This window comes from Macadamia integrifolia, chromosome 11 (assembly GCF_013358625.1).
Source record: "Macadamia integrifolia cultivar HAES 741 chromosome 11, SCU_Mint_v3, whole genome shotgun sequence".
NCBI lineage: Eukaryota > Viridiplantae > Streptophyta > Magnoliopsida > Proteales > Proteaceae > Macadamia > Macadamia integrifolia.
In genome coordinates, this window is record NC_056567.1 from 9,307,413 (window position 1) to 9,332,867 (window position 25,455).

A 25,455-nucleotide genomic window follows, 5' to 3' on the forward strand; every position below is an offset into this window, starting at 1 on the left:
TCAATATCTTCTCCATGATCTAGGCTACAACATCTCCAATCCACCTTTGATTTGGTGCTACAATATTGGCGCGACGCATTTGGCTGCCAATCCTGCTCTCCATGCCTGGACCAAACACATTGAAATCGACTATCATTTTGTTTGTGATCAAGTGCCAAAGAAAGTCCTTGATGTTTAATTTCTATGCACCCAGGATCAAATGACAGATGTCCTAACAAAGTCGTTATCACACACACTCACGTTTCAAACTTCTTTGAGACAAGCTTACTGTTCAAGAGTCCCAATTTCACTTGAGAGGGTGTGATAGCGCAACATTTCAATGTTCATAGGAAGATTTCAAACTAGAGACCTCGTCCCATAATACTCTTCAAAATCTAGCTCCTAATATGTAGCTAACAATTTCAACCTCAATGGAAAGTAGGAACTATGTGCTTCTCCACTTCTCGGTTTATGGCTTTAATGGCAGATTTCGAATATGAATGGCTGAAATTGCGATAAATGCCCGTAGATTCAAAGTAATCTGGAGAGAGAGAGAGAGAGAGAGAGAGAGAGAGAGAGAAGAAGAAGAAGAAGAAGAAGAAGAAGAAGAAGAAGAAGAAGACGAAGAAACTGTAAGAGAGACCCCACAAGACTAAAGATAAGAGATCAATATAGATCAACGATTCATCCATAACCAAATAGTCTTTTGATCTATACCAAAGTGAGAAGAGGGGTACCTTGGAAAGATCGATGACAATGTGGAGGTAGCGAATGAGGCACTTATGGATTCTAAAGGTTGTGGTAGATGAGGATAGGGAACGGAACTTTGTCAGTATGGAACTTGATCGATTTTGCTTGTTCCCCCTTCTCAACTTCGTTAGAAACGTAGATGAAACTAGAGATTGGCAGCAAACGACCAGAGTTAGAAGACGACATCAAAAGGGCATATAGGTAATCCCACACCCTATAATAAAAGTATTTTGGGTATTAAATATGGTTTAGTTTTGGATGACATTACCACTTAACAGATCTAACCTACACAAGCACTAATGGATTTCATCTTGTTATTAGAATCTTCAAAATGTGAGGGAGGGGGCATAATTTATGAAACAACGAATGTAAAAATATCATTCGGACAAAGCACAAAGGAGGGTGCCTAAATTTCTAATTTTTTTTTAAATTGGAAAATTTGATTATTTTTCTTTTCCCTTTAATTCCCCTTGCAATCTTAAGGCTATGTTTGGTAACCAGGAAAAAAATTAAAGAAAAAAGAAAATTTAAGGAGGGAGATTGAGACAAAAATTCATTATTTTTTGTCTTATTATATCTTTTGTATTTTTTTTGTTTTCTTTTCCTGGTTACCAAACATACCCTAAGCGAAACTTGTCATGCTTAAAAAAAAAAAAAATTGTAAAGCTAGCTAGATATACAAGTTTGTAAACCCGAGCCCATCAGAAGTTGAGGTTCGAAAGAAGAAGAGAAAGGAGAAGGAAATATCAGTCAGAAGGAGAACTGGGGCGAGCTCACTGCCGTTGTCGACGCAGATGCTTTCGTCGTGAAAATCTAAGTTCGTCAGGTAGGTTTCTCGAATTTCTTCCTCTTAAGCAAGTGAAGTGGTCTTATTGGCTCATACTCCTTGTAACTTTCAAAGGGTTTATGTGAAAATTTATATAGATACTGATGAGTCCTGACCCTTAACTAATGTTGCTGAGTTTATGTGAAAAAACAGTTTCACCCGAGATATGGTTCAGTCCTATCCAAAAATCCTTGTTAATAACTGATGAAGATGAGTTTTGAAGCAAAGTCTCGATTTTGTATAAATTGATGAATATTTCTGAAGAGGAAGATGAGTATTGTGCCTAAAGAGACCATAGAGGTCATCGCACAGAGCATTGGGATTAACAATTTGTCTCCAGATGTCACACTCGCCCTTGCCCCTGATGTCGAGTATCGTTTGCGGGAGATCATGCAGGTAACCCACCCTCAGTTTATACATATTTTTTTTGCTGCTGCATTAGGTTTTCCTTTTGATTTCGGCGGATTTATTTTTCTATTGCAAGTTTATATGTTATGTAGTTTGCGCAATTTATACGGCATGGTTACTGCTATGCTAATCGTGTAGCTCAGATGAGGATGTTTAGATAATTGAATGCCAGAGACTAGGAACAATGGAATGAGAAGGTGAGAAGATGAGGAAAGTAATCTGGGATAGTTCAACCACAAAATTTAGGGTACAATGAATGTACCATGAGAACTGAGGATTAATTTCATTGAAACGGGGGGTGGGTGAGGGATAGCTTCCTAACTTGTGTTGAACCATTGAAATTTTGAGAAAAGATAGGATTTGACAGCTGATATTGCATTAAATGGAGTGGAGCAATTGATGTGGCTCACCCCAGGTACTCTCAATGAGGTTTGGTTCATTGTCGTGAATCATTGCCAAGCTCATAACAAATAAAACCTCCAATCTCATGAACTGGGTGCCACTGACAGTTGATAACTACTTATTGTTCATGTAGATGGCTAGGTGAATAAGGAATTCTGTTAGATTCTATTTGGCTTCTTTGTTTTGCCTTGATTTCACACACACACACACACACACATATTTTGCCTTCCCCAATGTTTGTAATTCAAATATTCAAATTTTTATGATCTTAATTTGTTGAGCTCAATATCTTAATTCATCGAGTGAACGGACTTTGATGAGTTAAACTTTCTGAAATGCAGGAGGCTATCAAGTGTATGCGCCACTCAAAGCGGACAATTTTGACAGCCGATGATGTGGATAGTGCACTAAGCTTAAGAAATGTTGAGGTAGTAAACTAATAGTCAGGTTTTATAATGTTGATAGAATTTATTTGGTTCACTTAGTTGCTTATTTAGCTGAATGGCCATTCCTTTGTTCATACAGATTCTTGTTCTCCTTAGGTCATTTTTATTTGGTTGTTCATTACCAATCAAATCATTTTGTGCCAATGGCTACAAACTATTTTGATTCACTGTAAATTGCTTTTTGGCAGGTTTGTTTGTTAAAGTGTGATATATTCCCCCTTTTCTGAGCATGACAAGTATCTAGTAAAAAAAAAAAATTATCATGTAGTCTTATTGGGATTGTATTAGTGTTTCATTACCCATCACATATAATTTGTGCCAATGGCTACAAAATATTTTGATTCAGTGCTATTGCACTAAGAATCGGTCAGACGCAGACCTTTTTTGAAAAGAAAATCTTTCCCTTATTAGCCGGAGTGCTAGTGTTCCCTTTGATCTTTAGTAAGGCGGATTAGACCGCGTTATTTTTCAAGAAAAATAGCAAAGGGCCCTGAGACTACCACTTGGATCTGGAACTACATGCTGATGCTTATGATTTCAATAGTTGTACCAGTGATTTGGAGATCTTGAAAAGTATTTTGTGCCCATTTTGGGCAGTTATTCATCAACTTTCTTTGGTTGTGCGGCATGTATTTTTCCGTGGTGCCCATTTTTCCAATTATGAAGCATGGCTAAGTGATCCTACTTACATTAGGCCTGAAGCCCAGTTGGTTTAGCCAATAGTGGGCCAAGAAAAGACCAATTTAGCTAGCATATAAGGTTACCCTTAACTGGTTGGAAGGTCCTCCGCATTTGGATGAAAGTCTATATTTTCTATCTTACAATGATACATATATGAATATATGGGTCGAACCTTCTCTCCATCTCAAGGAGGGCCTACACTTCTCTTTCCTAGTCAATCTCGCTGCCTCTTTCATGATCTTTTCTATAGGTAGGACTACTTTGAGAGGTCTAAACTTCAACCCTTATTCTTTCTTCATATTGTAAAGGGGAGCAAAGCCCAGGGTCTTGGTAGTAGGAAAATATAACCCTAGCACAACAACGAGCTTCCTTCATTGCTTCTTTGGCAGGTTTTGTTTGTGAAAAGCATGATATATTTCCCCTCTTATGATCATGGCAAGTATCTACTTTGGAAACAAAAAAAGAATTATCTTGTTGTATTTTTGGCATTTTGGTTACATTGAAAGTTGAAATTCTTTGGTTCATTTTCCAAGAGACATAGTCATCTTTAATTTCCAATGGAAAAGGCCTGCGTTTTCTTATACACATCTGTGGCTCTTGTCTCAGCCAATTTATGGTTTTGCTTCTGGAGATCCCTTGCGGTTTAAAAGAGCTGTTGGGCATAAGGATTTGTTCTATATTGATGACAAGGATGTGGAGTTTAAAGATGTAAGAATTTTTATTTGATGTCAGTAATGTCCTTTAATAGTGTTAAGTTCCTCTTACTGTACCAATATTTTTACGTGGCATATGTAGGTAATTGAAGCACCTCTACCAAAAGCACCACTCGACACTGCAGTTGTTGCTCACTGGCTTGCTATTGAAGGAGTACAACCAGCTATTCCAGAAAATGCTCCAGTGGAAGGTCTGTATCTGATTTATTGTTTTATTATGATATTTTCGATGTTAGCTAGGAGTAAAATAGTAGTGGCTGGAAGATCTGGTTGCACTCAACTTGGGTTGGTGGTTTCAGTCCCTTATTGCCTTCTTCTGTCAGTTAGAACGGAAAATAGCTGTCTGCCATACCTTGAGTTCCAAGGCAGAGGGGTTTTCAATTATGAAGAATTTGATTCGGCTTCTGATTTTCCTAGATATCTCGATTACTAATCCACTACATTAAAGGACCTCTTTGTGCTTGTAATTTTCCCAGTGTATGCTACTGTTGTCAGTTAGGATGCAGGGCTAGCTTATACTCTTTACAAAAAGAAGGTGCTTGGCCCGCTTGTAATATCTTGTAGGTTTTTGAAATTTCAATATTCCCTCGCCTAAAAAATAATACAATGATTAGAGAATTTCCCCGTCTTTATTTATGGTTCACATCGTAAGACAGTATTATTTCTTTCATAAACTGTCTTTCCAAAATGTGATTAAGAAGAAATTACATGCTAAATTATGGGGCATTGGTTATTTGTCTTCTGTAGAGAAGTCCACCATATGACTCGTCATGATGATTTTAATTTGATGTGTTATTTTGATTATCATAATACTTCTTCTTTAAGGCATGAATTGAGGGCATATACTCCATTTTCTTAATATGTTATTAATCTCTTCCATTTCACTTCTTTCTTTATCATGACCACTATTCACTAATGTCAGAACGGTGTACAGGATGTATGGAGTCGTTTTCATCAGAATTTTTTTTTAATCACTGCTCCCTCAGTCCCACAATAATGATTGTCCATTTTAACAATTCTTGCTTTTTAAAGTATGAACTTCCGTATTGATCTCTTTATTGTTCATTTAGTTTATTTTTTTTGTTTTCTGTTGTTTATTTTTTGTTTTTAATTTAATTTTAGATTTCAGCCTTTTTTTTATTTTTTATTTTCTTATTTATATTTTATTTTCATCAGAACACATAATAAAGGGTGTTTTGGAAAGTAAGAAAAACTGAATGCATTAAACGGTAGTCGACAAAGAATCTGGAACATAGAAAAAACTCGAAACAGAGACACTCTTTATGGCACGGAAGATGCAATTTTTCTTATTTTCAGATCTTCATTTTCTGAAATGGATCAAAATTTGTTACTTTGTGCTTCTGTTGATACCCCTAACTGGAGAATGCACCTAATCTTAGATTGGTTTTGGTTGCTTTGTAGCACTTGTAGCTCCTCCTGAAAACAAAAAGTCAGAACACAAAGAGGATGCATTTCCGACTGACATTAAGTTACCTGTTAAGCATGTATTATCTAGGGAACTTCAGGTAAACATTATATATTCCAACCCTCACTGCAAAATCTTCCTGAGTTCTTTCCATCTTTTTTGTTTTATAATTCATTGTGTGCTTGCCTATGCAGCTATACTTTGACAAGATCACTGAGCTTACTGTGAGTAGGTCAGATTCGGTTCTCTTTAAAGAAGCTTTAGTGAGCTTGGCTACTGATTCTGGACTTCATCCTTTAGTTCCTTATTTCACGTACTTTATTGCTGATGAGGTATTGTAATGAACATGATTTTAATTTTTTAACAGTTTTCCTGCTATCGTGGGGCCTCAGACGGTCAGATTGTATAAACTGTGGAAACCAATACTGAATCACTTTCTAAATGAAGTTTAGCCTGAATCTCACACAATCCTAATGACTCAATAGTATTTTATTGATTGCTTTGATTATGGAGGTAAACAAATATAGTTAACTAAAGCCTTTATAATTGGCATTCCTCTTTCCTGTGATCCGTGGAAGACCTGCTCTATCAAGTGTATACTTTGGATCCATTTGCGTAGGTTGAGGTTTTAGCTGCCATGAAGAGGAACTGCTGAGTGATATAATTTCTTGTTGAAAACACAAAATCTTTCAACTAGTCATTCTGACCAGATTGGTCTACCAATGATTGCAGGTTACTCGAAGTTTGAATGATTTCCAACTTCTATTTGCTTTGATGCGTGTTGTTCGAAGCCTTCTTCAGAATCCACACATACACATAGAACCTTATGTAAGTGTGGTATTATTTAATGCAGTAGTGGGAGTGCTTATAAACATGAGGCGCTGTGTATGTTCTGCCCTGTTATGTTTAATTGGATGTCTGATATCTGATCCAATTTTCGGATTTTTAAAATGGATACATATACAGATCCTCCTTTACCTGTTCTGTATTCGACTAGATTGGAGCTCCTCCAAGAATGAAAAGAAGACTTTACTTATGGTCTTTTGGGCACTAGAACCTTTTGTATGCTTTGTCTTTCTCCTGAAATCTATGATCAGTTCATGAGACGTGACCTTCGCCTCCCCTGGCCTCCCACAAGGAAAAACTGTGAGAAAAACTTCTCATGGAACAGGAAAACTGTATGCTTCACCTCTTTATGGCGTCAATGCTCATGATTGGCCATGGCATTGGTGGCACTGATGAGGTTAGATTGCAGCACATTAAACATTGCTACCCAGTTCTGCACTAGAATCTATAATGTGCAAGCTGTGTGGGGAAAATATATTGCCATTCTATTTTCTGTGTGATATGATAATGTCAGTTATATGATTCCAAGGCTTCTTTTTTGGTGTGTTGTGCTGATGTGGTCAATAATGTTGCCATCATGGCAATGGTATTGCTGTCATTGACTTGGCTGCCAGTTAGAAAACTATACTACAGTCTCAATTAGGGTATTATTTAGAGAGAGAGTGGTGCATTATGCAATTAATCGACCATCAGTGTGGTGCCCTTGAAGGGTGGATTAACGGAAGTGGAATCCACTATTAGATGGGCTTCTATAAGGAGAAAATGTTGTAGATTGTCATCCTTGTTGGATGATCTGTTGACCTTGGTTGTGTTAACCATTTTTTGAACTGACCATGAAAATTGGTAAATAGGATGTCTAGAAGCCTGACTGGTTAATATGTAGCTTGGAGGCCCCCCTTGGTCTGACTTTTTGACAATTGAGTTTGGCCCTTCGTGCATGTGTGTTGAGCTAGAAACTAGTACATATATGGTTTACTTCATTTTAAGGGTCTACCTTCACCTATGTAATATGTTGCTTTTCCTTGTTCAGCTACACCAAATGATGCCATCTGTTATTACCTGCCTTGTGGCGAAAAGGTTGGGGAACAGGTTTACTGACAACCACTGGGAGCTTAGAGACTTCACCGCAAAACTGGTTGCTTCTATATGCAAGAGGTGAGGTATTGTGTGTGTGAGTGTGTGTGTGAAAATGAATGGAATTCTGATGTAAGATCAGTTATCGTAGGGCAAGCAACTTAGGTTTCTCTAGAGCTAAGCTTGATTTCCTGTCAACTGTTGTTCCTAAAAGGATTTACTATTTTTTTGTTAGTTGAAAAAGATGCACTCTTGATTAGGGTCTCACAGTTGACTTTCTAAGAATTCTGTGAGAAATGATTTATTGTACTAAATAGGATGATTGTTTTTGTTTTTGGGATGTCGAAATAGGATTTTGCTTGGGAGAAGCAGGATCTATTTTGCGTTCTTGATAGTAAAGCAGGATATTCTCTGGAATTCCAGATGTTTAGTGGAAAATCAGAATCTACCTGTGGTTTGTATTGCTTGATGGGCAATCAGCTATCAGGGACTGAAAGGATTTGTGAATGCATTGGATGTCTAGTTTGAGGGACTTATGCAGAGATCAATTTGAGGATATGCTGGTAGTGGGTCAGATCGATGGAAGAAAAGGAGAAGAAGAGGGAGAAGAAAGAAGAGAATCACAAATCCCAATCGTGGGGAGGGGAGAGAAGAGAGCAAAGAGAGAGAAGAGAGAGGGAACAACCTCACTATCAAATAAAACTATTTATTCCATTCATCAATTTGTATGGGTTGTGAAGCCTTACAATATATTTATAATTCTGGTCTGAAACAATAATGCAATCTGGTTAACCTAAAAGTAGGTTCAGATGCAAACCACAGGTAAGGATCGCAGGACAAATATTTATGTTCCGAATAGGGAGATTTGAAATTCAAAACTGTGCAGTCTGATGGGGCTGTAATTCAGATTGAAGGACACTACGGAACAGGGGAATAAATCCTGAAAATATGGTTCCAGTCCAACTATTGGATGCGGAGTTGTAGCATTGACTAGAAAATAGAAACTTTTTAAAAATAGATTTAGAAACCTGTAGAAAATAGGAACTCAGACTTGGAAGTTAACTGATATAGCAATTAGGGATCAAATAAGAACATAGGATGGCTTTAGTAACTAAGAAGGACAAATTAGTAAGTGAGACTGGAAAATAGTAACTAGCAGAAAAATAGAAAGTTAGAATTAGCAGTAGTGCTGCAACAGAGCTAATGAATAGGCAGTATACTGCCAAAAAAGTGCTGAATCGATGAAATGAAGTGGTATCTATTATGGCATCAGAATCTGATCTGAAATTAAGAAGAAACTAACAGTAGTTAGTGGACAGAATAATACTTAGAATATCAAAACAGAATGGTGAACTGATACACGAAAGAATGAGGAAAACAGAATCTGAACTTGTATGCATAAGGATGGAGAAATAAAAAACTGATCTTAAAAAAAAGTGGAACAGGGAGGGCAGGGAAGAAGGCTATGGATTAGACCTCTCACCTAGAACTTGTCTAACATCTCGCAGTCCAACTTGGCAATTGGCATCCCAATAAGGTTGCCATTGCATCTCACAGAAAATCACAGCAAAGAGCTATAGTTTTTTGAAAATTGTTGTTAGTGGGTATGATCCCTTACTTTTTATCTATAACTTCATGGGAATAAGCAAAATAGGAAACTCCCCACACATGACACAAGGATTCCTTATAACTTAAGTAAAAAAAGGGCGGACCTAGTGCACGAGGCTCCTGCCACTGTGGGGTTTGGGGAGGATCATAATGTACGCAGCCTTACCCCCGATTTGCTGATAGGATGTTTCTTGACTCGAACCTGTGACCACTAGGTCACAATGGAGCAACCTTACCATTTGCTGAGGCCTGCCCTCTTCGTAAAATCTAAGTATTTCTTCAAAATAGAAGCTATTCTAGAACATTACAAAATAGAAACCAGGGGTTGGAATATAGGACATATGTTTAGCTCTCTAGAATCACTACTAAAACAAAGAATAGGGCTTGCTAAAATAGAAACTAACACTAATCCCGTACAGAGCTTAAATCCCTAATGTTTGAGTTTATAGAATTGGCATATTACGATAGTGAACCCAAAAATATAGAGCCCATGGCTCATATAACCCATTGGACGCACAAAATGAAACATATTTTAGTCCATTATTAGTCCAATTTAATTGCCTGGTTTGCTGCTGGTATTCTTTTTCTTTTGAATTGCATCAACTCTCTCCATCTTGGGGGGGGGGGAATATCCACGAGTCAGATCTACATGATAATCCTTCAATTTGAGGTAGAATTCAGCAACCTTCAATATCTTCCTGTCGATATAGTGGCTCTGTTACTAAATGATGCGATCTGGTTAACCTAAAAGTAGGTTCAGATGCAAACCATAGGTAAGAATCGCAGGACAAATTCGTAGGACCTGAATAGGTAGATTTGAAATAACCCAAAGTTGAGCAATCTGATGGGCTGTAATCCAGGTCAAAGGACACTATGGAATGGAGGAATAAACCCTTAAAATATGGTTCCATTCCAATGGTTGGATCTGGAGTTGTAGCACTGACTAGAAAATAGAAAGACTCCAGACACAGATTTAGAAACGTGTAGAAAATAGAGAATCAGATTTGGTTAGTTAACAGAAATAGCAAGTAAGGATCAAATAAGAACATAGGACAGTTTTAGCAACTAAGGACAAATTAGTAACTGGGACTGGAAAATAGTAACTGGCAGAAAATAGAAGTTAGAATTAGTAGTAGTGCTGCAAGCCTGCAACAGAACTAATGGATAGGCAGTGTACTGCCAACAAAATGTGGAATCGATGGAATGAAGTGTATATTATGGCATCAGAATCTAATCTGATACCAAGAAGAATCTGACAGTAGTTAGTGGACAGAATAATACTTAGAATGTCAAAATAGAATGGTAAAGTGATATGCGCAAGAGTGAGGAAAACATAATCTGAACTTGTATTCATAAAGATGGAGAAATCAGAAACTGATCTTAGAAGAAAAAATTGTAGAACAAGGAGGATAGGGAGGAAGGATATGCACTAGGATTCACACATTGAACTTGACTAGCATCTCACCAGTCCAACTTGGCACCCACCAAGGTTGCCATTGCATCTCACTGAAAATGACATCAAAGAGGCCGGAGCTATAACTTTGTGAAAATTGTTGGTAGTGGGTATGATTCCGTACTCTTTATTTATATCTTCATAGGAATAAGAAAAATAGGAAACCCCCCATGCATGGAAGGGGGAATCTTTTACAACCTAAGTATCTCTTTGACATAGAAGCTATTCTAGAACATAATAAAATAGAAACTAAGGGCTGGAATGTCAGACATCTGTCCTGCCCTCTCCTCTAGAAACCTACTAAAATAAAGAATACAACTCACTAAAATAGATACTAACTCTAATCCCGTAAAGGACTTAAATCCCTGATATTTGGGCTTATATAATTGGCCCCTTACAAAAGTAAATCCAAAAATATGAAGCCCATGGTCCATATAACTCATTGGACACTCAAAATGAAACATATTAGTCCATTCTTGGCAAGGATCGCAGGAAAAACCCGTTGGGACCAGAATAGGGAGATTTAAAATAATCCAAAAACCGGGCAATCTGATGGGGCTGTACTCCAGATCAAAGAACACTATGGAATGGGGGAATAAACCCTTAAAATATGGTTCCAATCCAACGGTTGGATTTGGAGTTGTAGCACTGACTAGAAAATATAAACTCTCCACAAGCAGGTTTAGAAACCTGTAGAAAATAGAAACTCAGATTTGTTAACAGAAATCACAAGTAAGGTCAAATAAGAACATAGGACAGTTTTAGCAACTAAGAAGGATATAGAGAATCACAAGTAAGGTCAAATAAGAACATAGGACAGTTTTAGCAACTAAGAAGGATATAGAGAAGCCCTAAGCCCTAAGGTCAAAAGGGTCTTTTCCAACTCTAAGCTAATGGTGTTATGCATCAGGTGTGCGGTCGATATTATTAGCAAACGAGGGTGTTACAAGATATAAATTTTAAATTTAGGGCTGGTACAAGAAAATTTTCCGAGGAAATATATCAAGGAAACATTACTGGTAGGTTTCATGCCATTAGTCATTACTGAGGGAACCGACAATTTTTGGTCATATTAAATATACATCTGTTTTCTAAACAATTCTTATGTCTGTGATCACTATTATGGTTGAACTTGAATCTTTATCCTTGAAATTCATGTTGAGAATGCTTTTGCTTTTTGGCAGATTTGGGCATGTTTATCACAATCTTCAGCCACGTGTAACGAGGACTCTGCTCCATGCATTTCTGGACCCAACTAAATCGTTGACTCAACATTATGGTGCTATTCAAGGGCTTGCAGCACTGGGACCGAGTGTGGTAAACTCTTTTTTCATGCTAATGTCACGAAAGAAATGCCACCTGATTTCTTAGCCCTTAATACTGGATGGTTCTCAAGATTTAGAAATAATATTGAGAACTCTTTGATGGTGTAGATCTAAAGATGATGTGCACCTCAGGTGGGCTGCTGCATCTTCCAAGGGAAAAATCATGTATTTTTTCAAATGAGAAAAACATAAGTTCTTTATGTCTATGAAAATGCTGCAATATAATAGTAACTTGAGAATTACAAAGTTTAGCACAAGAACTATAAAAAGATGTTCAACTTCTTTTGCTATTTGAAAGCTTTCATGCTTTTCCAAATATCAACTTTTAGGTTAGTTCCTTTTTCTTTTTCACATTTCAGCTCCTATTAGCAGTGTAATATCCTTTTTTGTTTTTTTTTTTTCTCTTCTTTGAATGACGTCGTTTTCTTTTTCCCTTAAGTTTTTCATATATAACCTGTATTTCTGTCATGTCTTGTGTGAAATTTTGAATCAATATTCATTCCTACTTGTGAGTTTTGATTTAACTGTTCTTTTAACAAACTTGGAGTAGGTTCGCCTTCTGGTATTGCCAAATCTTGAGCCTTATCTGCAATTACTAGAGCCAGAAATGCTACTTGAGAAGCAAAAGAATGAAATGAAGAGGCATGAAGCTTGGCGTGTTTATGGAGCCCTATTGGTCAGTATCTTGAATGAGGAAATGACTTCGTCATAGTTAGCTTCAGAACTATGGTTAACTAGGGATGCTAATGTGGTATGCGCTAAACAGTGTGCTGCAGGTCAGTGCATGTATGATCGTCTCAAGTTATGCCCAGGTTTGCTAACCCCTCGAACAAATGCTGTCTTCAGGACCAATTCCAGAGTTGCGACTAAAATGCCAAGTAAGATTGCAAGAAATTTCTATTGTTTTCTTTTAGGATTATGATATGATATGGGGGAAAAGTAACCCATCTCCTCAGTGTTTGACAGACACCCAGGTGTGAAGGTTGTTTTTGTATGTCAAATAGGGGGTATGAACGTACATCACTAAACAATCATTTTTTGAACATGCATCATATATGGGTGGGTTTCTTTCTGGCTTTTCTCAACCTGACATGCATACATTTTTGTATATCCTTCTCAATTATTGAATAGATCATGCACCCATGGTTATCAGTCCAATCAAGTCAAATGGTTAGCAGTCAAACTAATTTGTTAATTGGTGTTAATCGATTTGATGGAATGGTATATGTCGATCTTATTCAATTTTCTCTAATTTACATGAACAACAGTACAAATGCTGAATACAAGCATGTGCTCACACTTGTGGACTTTAACCAAATTTTCAATGTTTCCTCAGCATTTCACAGATTGACATTGTTATCACAACGTCATCAAAATCGTATCTACTCTAATGCTTTGTTTCTATTCTTTCAAGATAAACGCAAGGCGAGCATGGACCACTTGCAGCAGCCACCACTGAAGAAAGTCACAACTGATGGCCCAATGGGCATGATGCCAACAATCTCCATGCCTACTGGCAAGCAAGGTGGGGTAGATGGATTTCCCCATGCATCAGGGGAGTCTGGTGTGGGACCATCATCATCTGGACAAGTCCTCAATGAGAACATCTCAGGCAGTAGTGGCAGGAGAGATAAGGACGATGGTCAAGCACAGAAGACGTCTGCTGTCCTTAGTCAAGCTTGGAAGGAGGATATGGATGCTGGTAATCTCCTGGTCTCATTGTATGAGTTGTTTGGTGAAAGCATGCTATCCTTCACCCCAATGCCGGAGTTGTCATTCTTCTTGTGATCACCTGGATATGTGTTGTATATGTTACAGTTAAGGGAATTATTTAAATGAGTGATTAATGATAGGATATAATTAGACTTCAATACATATGATTTTGGTGACATAACAGGTATAACCTGGCAGAATCAATTCACATTGGGTGATTCTACCTTCCAGCAAAGCCCAAGGTGGAAAATATACCAGATTAGGCCATTCGAATTGGAAATTTCAATTCATCCATAACTGCTTAGTCGAGACGACAATGACTTTTGATCGAACAACATAGTTTCGTTTGTTTTTTGCAGTCATGTCTTGTTTCAAGATTCATCAAAAGCAATACATAAACCCAGTTCGATTTCACATCCTTTCAGTGGCACCCCCACTGGCTACAGATATTGTACTCTGCTGACAGATATCTCAAAAGTCTCATAACCAACATTCCAAAAGTTCAGAATGCGGAAAAGGTAAGGCATTGGAATGGGGGCTTACCAGAACAATATGGGTCTGGAATGATTTAAAGATAAATTGAGGCCATGCTCCAACAAGACCTTATGGTCCTTTTTGGCCCCTCTGATGAGCTTAGTTACATAAGACCACTGTTCACCCAATCTGATAAGCTTAGTTGGAGGATTAGATTTGATTATTTACCCTATTATGATGGGGATATATGTTTCCAAACCCAATTAACTTATCAAATGCCAATTTTTTGGATTAAATAAAAATATCAGAACATGTGTTTTGAAAATTTCATCCGTATTTAACATGCTATATTTCTAGTAGTAAATGTTGTAGTGTGGGTGAGGTTTTATGGTCTGCGCGCAAAAACCATGAAATACTTTCCATCATTTATATAGATGGAAAGAGAACTCTGCCCGTCTTTATTGTAGAGGTAGGGGCAGGGGCATTTTTTTTGACAGCCCGTCCCGACTTTACCATATGTCATGAGTCACGACGTGGGGAAAGCGGATGGGCAGTGTTTTTTCTCCCTCATATAAGTTATGGGGATGGTCTTCCTTCAGCCATTGCCGAGCAAGGTGCCTAGATGGTCTTGAGAGGGTGTTTGGAAACACTTGAGAGATATTATTGACTTTGTACGATTGGGAGAGTTTAATGGCCCTACATAGGTGGTAGAACCCTACTCTATAAGTGTAGCAAAACTTTTTTCATAAATAATTATGGGATTGAGTGTGCACAACACACTAGTGTCTCCATGTGTGTATCTCTCCTCTTGAAAAATAATCATTTAATATTAGGGGAGAGAGAGACACATAGGGAGACCCTAGCATAATACACTACATAGCTAGAAAACATTGTTTTCCCCTAATAAAAATAACGGAAAGAGTTTGGTAATTGACCATGTGATCTTCGTCAAATAGGGGGATAGAAATATTCCGTTTACTTTGTCTTGCATTCAGCACCATGGATTAATCTTTATGAAAAAGACATTTGGGTGCCTTTTGGGTTATTCCTATTTTAAAATAATTAAATTTTCAAGTATATCCCTATCAACCCTACTTCCACTTCCACTTCCACTTCCACTTCCAACTATTGTAAGATTTTCAATTAGGTGGGCTAGCATAGTTAAAGATTTGTTTCCAAAAATCGGTTTAATGATGTTGACTAAAGATGGAGTAAGCAGAAAGAATCTAATATTATTGGTAAGTGATCTCTATGGAGATATTGGATTCTATTAGCACATCTTAATGGTATGAAATATTTATTACTATGTGTGGACCTAAGGTATTTTTTCCTTAATAGGAAGAAAACCCTAATTTTATTGCAGGGTTGGTCCCTACCTTTGTTAGTTTATTTGCGTTTAAAACGCGTTTTAAACGCCGAACCGTTTTTTTGACGTTTTAAACGCCGTTTGCCGAACTGTTCACAGAAATTTGGTAAAAAAGGGGAACGGGGATATTTAAAGTTTAAAACGCGTTTCAAACGGGTATCCATTTTTTTACTATAAAAAAAACAGATATTAAAAAATAATTAAAATTTCACTCCATTGATCATTCTCGGCCATTCGATTTCGGCCCATTCCCAAATCACAATCCTTCATTTCAAACTTCAACCCTAACTTGCCAAACCATTCTCTCACTTCCTCTCTTCTTCTCTCCCAACGACGGATGACTGACGACTGGTCATCAAAGCTTTGTTATCGGTTTCTCGTGAACATGGTGCTGCCGGAGTTGTCTACGTCTCTACGATCCACGACGACGACGGCCAGTGGAAACCCCTGTGAGAACTGGACGACTGGACGACGACAACGGACGACGAACGACTGGAAGACTGGAGACTGGACGACGACGACGACGAACGACTGAACGACTGGAGTACTGGACTCGAGCTCGACTTCACCTCACTACGGCGGACGACGGACGACGAACGATGAGCGCAAACACCGGATTCGACTTCACCCCTGTTTCTATTGTTGCATAAAGAGGTTTTTGATTTTTTTCCTTTTTGATTTCTTTATATTTTGTGATCTGGTTAAATGAGCCATACATAGCTATAATTCTGCCGGAGACCATACATAGTCCGAGTTGATGGTTAAATGAAGGAAATCCAATGGTCAAACAGAAGTACTGAACCGATGCCTAGAAATTATTTGAGACGCTTTGTAGGATCTCAGCCAAAGAGTTGGGTGAAGTGGCTTCCACTGGCAGAATGGTGGTATAACACAAGTCACCACTCTGCTATTAAGATGTTTCCTTATGAAGCTCTCTATGGAGTGGCACACTGGCACCACCTTCATTATTATCTTACATTCCTCGGTCCACCAAAGTCCAAGTTGTTGAGGAAGAATTGAAGGATAGAGACACAAATCTCCAGTTCCTTAAGGAGAATTTGCAATCAGCTCAGGGCAGAATGAAAAATTTCGTAGACAAACATAGATCAGAGAGGTCTTTTGAAGTGGGAGACTTTGTCTTTCGTAGACAAACATAGATCATCAGCACCTATGTATGGTTAAATGAGCCATACATAGCCATGTTGATGGTTCTCCTACTGGTTATATGATGCAAGGAATAATTCTGACGAAGACCATACATAGCTTCCAGCCTCTTGTGATTTAGCATCTTCTTTTTATTTTTTTTCTGGGTTATATAGGAGAAAAGGGTTCTCTCTGTTCAGTTGCATAAATTATTTGGTAAATTAGAATCACTTTGTTCCACAATTTAGTATACTTTGTTAAAATATGAATGAATATTTGATTGTTAATCGTTAATTCTTTATTCTCAATTCTCATATGTACTCATCATATATGTTAAATTTGAATAAATATTTGATTGCATATTATGTAGGTACTTGATATTATTGAAAAATGGTTAGAAAAAAGGATAAGTTTTGGGAACATGTACAACTTGGGCCGAGCCGTTTTAAATGCAATTATTGTGAACTTGACTACTCTGGTAGTGTTACTCGAGTGAAGGCTCATTTGGCTTGCTTGAGTGGCCATGATGTTCAAATTTGTACAAAAGTCCCTGATCATGTTCAAGCTGAAGCCAGTGCAGAAATGAATTTGAGTGCATCTAAAAAGAAAAGGACGAATGAGACCCTAGAAAGTGGAATTGGCTCCACAAATTCTCTTGGTAGGAGCATTCATCAAACCACAATGGTAGAATTGGCTACTAAACAAGACAAGAAGTCATTAGAAAAGATGATAGGAGAATTTTTTTGTTAAGAATAACATTTCTTTCAATGTTATTCAGACAGAATCTTTTATTCAAATTGTAATATCCCGCTTCTTAAACCCGGTCTGATTTCGTGGTTGAACCGGTTTAACTATGCAGGAACCGAGCCAGAGGATGTTAGAGCGGGTTCCTTATGGGCTATGATGGCACGGGTGACCTTAAACACCGGCTGGCCCGACAAGTCCGAGCCAGTGCCAGAAGAGACGGGAGTGCCCAAACCGTGTACGTGCACCTACCATAAGGCTGTGTACGGATAAAACAGGTATTATATCCGTATTTTAAGATATATACGTATGCTACATCGTATGCCTGGGGTGGGGTCCGAGCCGAGGTCCGAACCCGATCAAAATCCCATGTCTTGACTCTCGGGTGGGTATAACAGGTGGGTACACCCACCCACCTGAGTGACCCATCCAACACTATTCACTTAATTAGGAATAGTATATAAGGCTTTATGATTTCTTTCTTTCCATTTATTACCCTCGTACGTTTGGTGAGAAAAGTAAAGAGGAGAGAGAAAAGAAAGGGAAGAAGAAGGGAAGAGGAAGAAAGGAAGGATTTCAGTGGCGCCGAAGCTCGATCTTGCCATTCCGGTGCCGGGAGAGTAATCTTCAACTCGAGATCTACAGTTGGAGGTAAGAAAAGTTGGGTTTTATGAACATGAACCATACCCACGCTTTAAACCCTTGATTCGAGTATGGTTTCTTAAGATCTTGTAAACACCCTTTGAAATGATGAATCTAAGGTTTAATAAATGATTTATGTGTTGATCTTGAAGGATTTGAAGAGATATTGACAAGGTAGAAGGAGCATTGTGAGTTGGAAGTGATTTGGAGGGTTTGAAGTCATTCTTGAGCAAAGAAGGTAAGATGGTTCCCCTCACTTGAATCTAACTTAGATCTAAGCTAGAACCATCCTATAGGACTTTAAAGGTGTGAAGAATGGGTTGAGAAAAGCCCCATTTGGGTCCCCAAGGAATGGAGGAAGTTGAGAAGAAACTGGGGTTTTTCCGCCAAAACCGGCGGGTACAACCGGCGGGTCCCTACCCGCCTGAGAGCACCCACCTGAGAGGCCAGGGGGGTCCCTGGCCAAACCGGCGGGTAGGACCGGCGGGTCCAAACCGGCGGGTAGGACCGGTGGGTAGACAGCCCACCTGTCCGACCCACCTGAGTGGCCCCGAAGATGACCCTTATGTCCGATCGAGCCCAAATCGGACGTGGGACCTTCTTTCGACGTTCTAAACACGATTTTGACATCGGATTTCATAAATTTTTATTCTAAAATGGTGAAGTACTAACCCCGCTCAATTTTGTTAGGTTCACCAAAGCCTACCCGATTCGCTCCGGATCTCACCCGTACCGAGCGGGACTCCTTGTACGCTACAAGTAAGTGGAGAGAGGACGTTTGGCCTTGTTTCAAGGCATTTGTTTGGCATTCATATAACTATATCTAATCTAGTCATGTCATCATGAATGTGCTATATAGATTAGTCATTCCACTCATTGATGTGCATATATGCTATGTTTACTTTCAATTGCAATTTAAATGAGATGTTATATGTTGAATGTGGACATCATGTTGCATAATGCATTGATAGATTAGATGCCGTGGTCGGCTTGGAAACGAATGCATTGGTGGCCCGTGGTATGGGACACGGTGGCACTATGCAGTCGTACTGCATATAGGAACATGCGGTATTAGGATTCTCACCATCCCGTGCTACGACCCTTCCCAACAGGGGTTGAGGTGTTGGGTTGCCATTTGGGGGGAAGCAGGGGTCGCGGTTGTCGGACACTGTGGCGGTTAGGCATTACGCCCGGCGAGTCATGTAGGACAGTCGGCAACCCCGGTGGTATTTCAAGAGGGCCAATCGTACTGCTTTTAAATTGCTGGAGTCAGCACTGTCATTTAATTTATTTACATTCTGTTGAGAGCCGGTGGATGGCATTGTCTTTATTTTTCCGAGTACTCACGGTGGGCCTTCTCCAACAGCCCTATGGGCGTATCGCGGGAGGGAGTTCGCGGCTCGTACCCGGAGTATACGCGCACTGTGGTTGTAGTAGCACTAAAACCAAAGACTTAGTAATGTTGATTAGGTGTATGTGATTTAAAATGACTTGCATGGCATGTAGTGCATATGATGTGTTGTGATGTGTGGACTGTTGTGTGTGGTCCACCTCTCTACTTACTGAGCTAGTGAGCTCATTCCACGTGTACACCCCTTTTTAGATGATTTTGCAGGTCATGCATCTGAGGAGCATGGGGTGGGTCCTACAGTCGAGTTTCCTGAGGAGGACTGGTGGGCCCCTGAGGAGTTTGAGCACGGCGTAGACTGCGCGTGTGAGAGCTGTGCTGCGGGACAGCGGTTCTGAGGCCGAGCTGAGCTCCAGCCTTGATACCGAGCCGAGCTGTGTACTCTGATGATTTTGATGATTTCCTGTATATATTTGATATTTGAACTTTATTCTTTTTGTGTATATATCATGCCTTCGGGCCCAAATGTATATAATTATTGTATCACCATTTGGGTATCAAGTATATGGGAATTATTTACAGGTAAAACTTAGTCTTCCGCTGATATGATGAATTGATGTTAGTGTGTGTATGCTGTGGTGGAATACAGTATCTGATGATCCTGGCAGGTTTGGGTTAACCGGTGTTAACTCGGTCACCGCTCCGGTTCAGGGTGAACGGGGTGTGACACACAGACTGATGGTCAGTCGGAGCAAATCATACAGATATTAGAAGACATGCTCAGGGCATGTGCAATGGAAATGTGTAGTAGTTGAGAAGAATATATACCCCTTATGGAGTTTTCTTATAACAACAGTTACCAAGCTACAATTGGGATGGCTCCATATGAGGCGTTATATGGTAGGAAGTGCAAAACTCCTCTGTATTGGAATGAGGTAGGCGAACGCCGAATGTTAGGACCTGAAATGATACAGATGACTTGTGACAAGGTCGATGTTATTCGGGAACGGATTAAAGCAGCTCAGTCTCGTCAAAAGAGCTATGCAAACAACCACAGGAAAAACATTGAATTTCAGCCAGGAGAAAAGGTGTTTCTCAAGATCTCTCCTACTAAAGGGTTGCCAGGATTTCATAGAAAGGGGAAGCTGAGCCCGAGATACATTGGCCCATTTGAGATCTTAGCTCGGGTTGGCTCAGTAGCCTACATGCTTGCTCTGCCACCTTCACTCGGGAATGTCCATAACGTATTTCATGTATCCATACTGAAGCAATATGTTCATGATCCATCTCATGTATTACCCATGGAACCAGAATATCTAGAAGCGGATATGACCTATACAGAGCAGCCAGCTAAAATCTTGGACCGAAAGGTGAAAACCCTTCGCAACCGCTCCATTTCCTTCGTAAAGGTGCGATGGGCTAATCATTCACTTGAAGAAGCATCTTGGGAGAAAGAGGATGAAATCCAAGCCAAGTACCCTCATCTTTTTGAACAACCAGGTATGCCAATTACGAGGATGAAATTTTCATAAAGGGTGGGGGTAAATGTGATACCCTACTTTTTAAACCCGATCTAATTACACGATTGACCCGGTTTAACCATGCAGGACCCGAACCGGGGAGGGTTAAGGCAGCTTCCTTATGGACCATGATGGCAAGGGTGACTTTGAACACCAGTTAGCCAGACAAGTCTGAGTCAGTGCTAGAGGAGATGGGTGTACCCAAGCCATGTACATACACATATCATAAGGCCATGTACCGATAAAGCTGGTATGTAGCCATATCCTAAAGTACATACATATATTATATCTTGTGCCGAGAGTGAGATTCATACCGAGAGTCGAATTCCACTAAAATCCCACTTGTTGGCCAATTTTCGGACCTCAGGTGGGCGGTCATAGGTGGGCGCATCCGCCCACCTGAGTGACCCACCCATGTGCTACTAGGGATTTTAAGAAAGTATAAATAGCATTAATTGTGTTTTTCCATATCTCATTTATTACACGGAAAGTTGGTGAGAAGATTTAAGAGGAGAGAGAAGAGAAGGGAGAAAAGAGAACGAAGAAGAAGAAAGGGGAAGGAAAAGGAAGAAGAAATGGATTTATGTGGCACCAAGGTTTGATCTTCCCATTCTGACGCCGGAAGAGTGATCTCCAACACGAGATCTATGTTTAGAGGTGAGCGGAGGCTATATTCTTTAAACTTTCACCATACCCAAGTAAAACCCTTGATTGGGTAGTGTTTCTTGAGGTCTTGTAAATCTCCCTTGAGATGATAAATCTAAGGTTTAATAGATGGTCTATGTGTTGATTTTGAAGGATTTGAAGAAGTGTTTTCAAGGTTGGAGAAGCATTGGTGATTTGAAGTGATTTTGGGGTTTTTGAAAGAGTTCTTGAGCAAAGAAGGTAAGATGGCTTCCATTCCTTAAATTTAACATGGATCTAGGTTAAAATCATTTTATGCGACCTTAAATGTGTGGAAGATGGGTTTGGAAAAGCCCCATTTGTTTCCCTAAAGGTTGGGGAAGGTTTTAGGAAAAATGGCATTTTTTCGCCGAGACCTGTGGGCCGAGACCGGTGGGCCAAACGGCCCGTCTGAGGGCACCCGCCTGAGAGGGCAGGCCCTCGGGGCCAACTGGCGGGCCGACCGGCTGGCCAACCTGCCTGCTGATCCTAGCAGGCCCTCGCCCTCCACCGGTGGGCCCCTACTGACTGGCCGACCAGCGGGCCAACCTACCCGTCGGTCATGACCGGTGGCTCAGGACCGATGGGTCGACCCGCCCACCTGTGATGACCGATGGGCTGTGACAGGTGGGCTGCCCGACCCACCCGAGAGGCTCCCAACGTGATTTTTTCGTCTGAATGGACCCAAAACGGACGTGCGGCCTTCTTTTAGGATTCTAAACATGATTTTGTCATCAAATCTTGTTAGTTTTGACCCCAAAGTGGTAAAATGCTAACCCCATTCACTTGTGATAGGTTCACCAAAATTTATGCTTCTCGCACCGAATCTCACCCGTACCGGGCATGAATCTTTGTACACTACAAGTAAGTGGGGAGAGGATGTTTGGCCTTATTTTAAGGCTTGTTTGGCATTCATTAAATTGAATTTTGACTAGCCATGTCATCATGCAAATTATATGTAGCTTAGCCATCCTCATATTATTATGACATGCGTGTTATGTTTATTTTCTCAATGTCAAATGATGATGTGATTATGTGATGAATGATGACATCATTGTGCATAATGCATTAATAGACTAGATGCCGTAGTCAGCTTGGAAACAAGTGCATTGGTGGCCCGTGGAATGGGACGTGGTGGCACTATGCAATCATACTATGTCATATAGGAGCATGCGGTTTAGGATTATCATCTTCCCGTGGTACGACCCTTCCCAACAGGGGTTGAGGTGTTGGGTTACCATTTGGGGGGGAAGCAATGGTCGCGGTTGTAGGGTCACTGTGGTGGTTAGACATACGCCCGACTGGTCATTAGGACAGTTGGTAACCTCGGTGGTATATTCAAGAGGGCCAATCGTACTGCTTTTAAATTGCTAGAGTCAGCACCTTTATTTTTTGTCATTTACTTTTATATTGAGAGCTGGTGGTCCGCATGCTTTACTTTTTTGAGTACTCAAGGTGGGCCTTCTCCGACAGCTCTATGGGTGTATCGTGGGATGGAGTTCGCGGCTCGTACCCGGAGTATACGCGCACTGTGGTTGTCGTAGCACTAAACCAAAGACTTAGTAATGTTGTTTAGGTAGATGTGATGAAAAATGAATTGCATAGCATATAATGCATATGGTTGTGATTGTTGTGTGGTCCTCCTTTTCACTTACTGAGCTAGTGAACTCATCCCACGTGTACACCTCTTTTAGATGATTTTACAGGTCATCAGCTTGGGGATCAAGGGTCGGGCCCCACAGTTGAATTCCCCGAAGAGGATTGGTGGGTCCCTGAGGACTATGAGCACGACACGGATTGCACATGCGAAGGCTGTGCTGTGGGACCACAGTAGTGACTCCATACATGGTTACTTTTTTATTCTTTTGATGATCCCTTTTGTGTACTTGCTACGTGAATTGATATTATTTTTGTGTAAATATCATGCCTGCGGGCCCACATGTATTTATCTATGTACTACAATTTGGGTATCAAGTATATTGGGGATATTTACAGGTAAATTAAGTCTTCCGCTGAACTGTTGAACATTATCTTAGTTGTGTGTATGCTGTGGTTGGATACTATATCAGATGATCCTGGCAGGTTTGGGTTAACCGGAGTTAACCATGTCACCGGTCTGGTTCTATATGAACGGGGCGTGACATGCTCGGCCTTGGCCTGAGTCCCCAACCGGGGGTAGACCACTTGGTCAAGTCTGCTTACCCTTGGCCTAAGCCCCCAATTGAGGGTGGTATTATGTAATTAACTAAGACCAATCAATCTTCCGTGAACCAGCTTTTTAAGAAAATTTGAAACTACAAATTGGAAGTGAAATTGGTAAGTGCTAAAAAATTCAAAGAAAATTGTAAAAAGGAATGGTTGAAACTAAACATGCATGTGTACTACTACTACTGGTAGAACTTTCTCAGATTCTTTGAGTTCCCTGATCGGGGTACCCTTTCTCCCCTCGTAGTCTCCAGGTGATAGGAGCTTGATCATATTATCCTAGTGACTTTGTAGGGTCCTTCCCAATTGGGTGCTAACTTTCCCTAATGCCTTGGGTCTGACACTTCTATTCTTCGTAGGACAAGATCTCCGACTCTGAATTCGTTTCTTCGTATTTTGGAATTGTAGTGCCTTGCTACCTTATATTGGTAAGCTGTAATTCTTTTCTATGAGTTTTCTTGTACTTTGTATAGGAGATCTAGATTGGCCCGAAGTCCTTCATCATTTTTGCTTTTGTCGTAATACTAGACTCTATAGGTCATAACACCAATTTCGATCGGGAGTACAACTTCTGTGTTGTAGGTCAAGTTGAATGGTGTTTCACCACTGGCCAACCTTTCAGTTGTTCGGTAGGCCCAGAGGATGCGGTGTAGTTTGTCTGCCCATAGACCATTTGCATCATTTAGCATCTTTTTTATTCCCTGTCGTAGTGTACAGTTTGTTACTTTTGTCAATCTGTTGGTTGGGGGTAGCTGACGAATGTCTTTCTATGCTCAATGTTGAGGGCTTCACAAAATGACCCAAAGGTTGGATTGGCAAACTGGGTTCCATTGTCTTTCACTACCACTCTGGGGATCCCAAAGCGATAAACCACCGCTCTTTCAAAGAAATCTCGTATGTTCTTCTCTGTTATGGTGGTTGTTGTCTCGGCTTCTGCTCATTTAGTGAAGTAGTAAACTGTCACCACCACAAACTTCCTTTGCCTTGTTGCTAATGGGAAAGGTCCTAGGATGTCTATTCTCCACATGGCGAAGGGTATCAGATTGGATAGGGAGGTTAATTCTGTGGCATGCTGTCTAGAAACTGGGGCGAACATTTAGCACTTTAGGCATTTTCTGACAAATTCTTCAGCATCCTTCCTCATGGTTGGCCAGAACAGGCCTTGCCGCAACACTTTACTGGCCAAGGCTCGGGTCCATAAATGTTGTCCGCATATTCCTTTGTGTACCTCTTTGAGATCATATTCGGCATCGATAGGGTTCTTACATTTGAGATATGGAGTGGTGAACCCTATTTTGTACAATGCCTCATCCTTCAGCAGGACCATGCTGACCTTCTATGTACCTTCCTTGCCTTGTTCCGTCCTCTGGGAGCACTCCAGCTGGGGCCATCTCCATCAATGGGTAATAATTCTTGGGAACTCTTGGTGCTTGGCTGAGGTAATAGATCAAAATATATTGATCACCCTAGTTCCGTGAAGTCTGATGTTGCTAGTTGCGACATGTAGGAAATAATTGTTTCACCTCGAAGTCTTTGAAGGTTTGCACATTTTCCTGCACCTTTTCCAAGTATTCTGCCATTCTGTGTTCCTTTGCTCTGTAGTCGTTGTTTACTTGTTGAACCATAAGTTGCGAGTCATTGTGCACTACTAGCTTCAGCACCATTAGAGCGTGTGCTAGATTAATTTCGGCAATCAATGC

The 25,455-nt window shown here is 40.1% G+C and overlaps 1 protein-coding gene across 2 annotated transcripts; it reads left to right on the forward strand.

The window, feature by feature from the left end:
* The first annotated feature begins 1,420 nt into the window (after positions 1–1,420).
* LOC122094303 (transcription initiation factor TFIID subunit 6) lies at positions 1,421–13,808 on the forward strand. 2 transcript variants are annotated; one of them, XM_042665065.1, is made up of 13 exons: positions 1,421–1,555; positions 1,709–1,951; positions 2,707–2,793; positions 4,099–4,200; positions 4,288–4,396; positions 5,628–5,731; positions 5,826–5,963; positions 6,364–6,459; positions 7,508–7,632; positions 11,797–11,929; positions 12,488–12,613; positions 12,704–12,815; positions 13,352–13,808. In XM_042665065.1, exons 2-13 carry the CDS (start codon positions 1,826–1,828, stop codon positions 13,723–13,725), a joined length of 1,632 nt encoding a protein of 543 aa, XP_042520999.1. In that variant the 5' UTR covers positions 1,421–1,555; positions 1,709–1,825; the 3' UTR covers positions 13,726–13,808. The 2 variants fall into 2 exon arrangements, with proteins under 2 accessions (XP_042520999.1, XP_042521000.1); XM_042665066.1 differs by lacking the exon at positions 13,352–13,808 and adding an exon at positions 12,894–13,255.
* Positions 13,809–25,455: the final 11,647 nt, after the last annotated feature.

Excerpts from the sequence above, each read along its gene's own strand:
- LOC122094303 (XM_042665065.1), top strand. The coding sequence starts at position 1,826 with ATGAGTATTGTGCCTAAAGAGACCATAGAGGTCATCGCACAGAGCATT. Across the intron at positions 1,952-2,706 it reads GTTTGCGGGAGATCATGCAG|GAGGCTATCAAGTGTATGCG; the intron begins GTAACCCACCCT and ends TCTGAAATGCAG. Across the intron at positions 5,964-6,363 it reads CGTACTTTATTGCTGATGAG|GTTACTCGAAGTTTGAATGA; the intron begins GTATTGTAATGA and ends CAATGATTGCAG.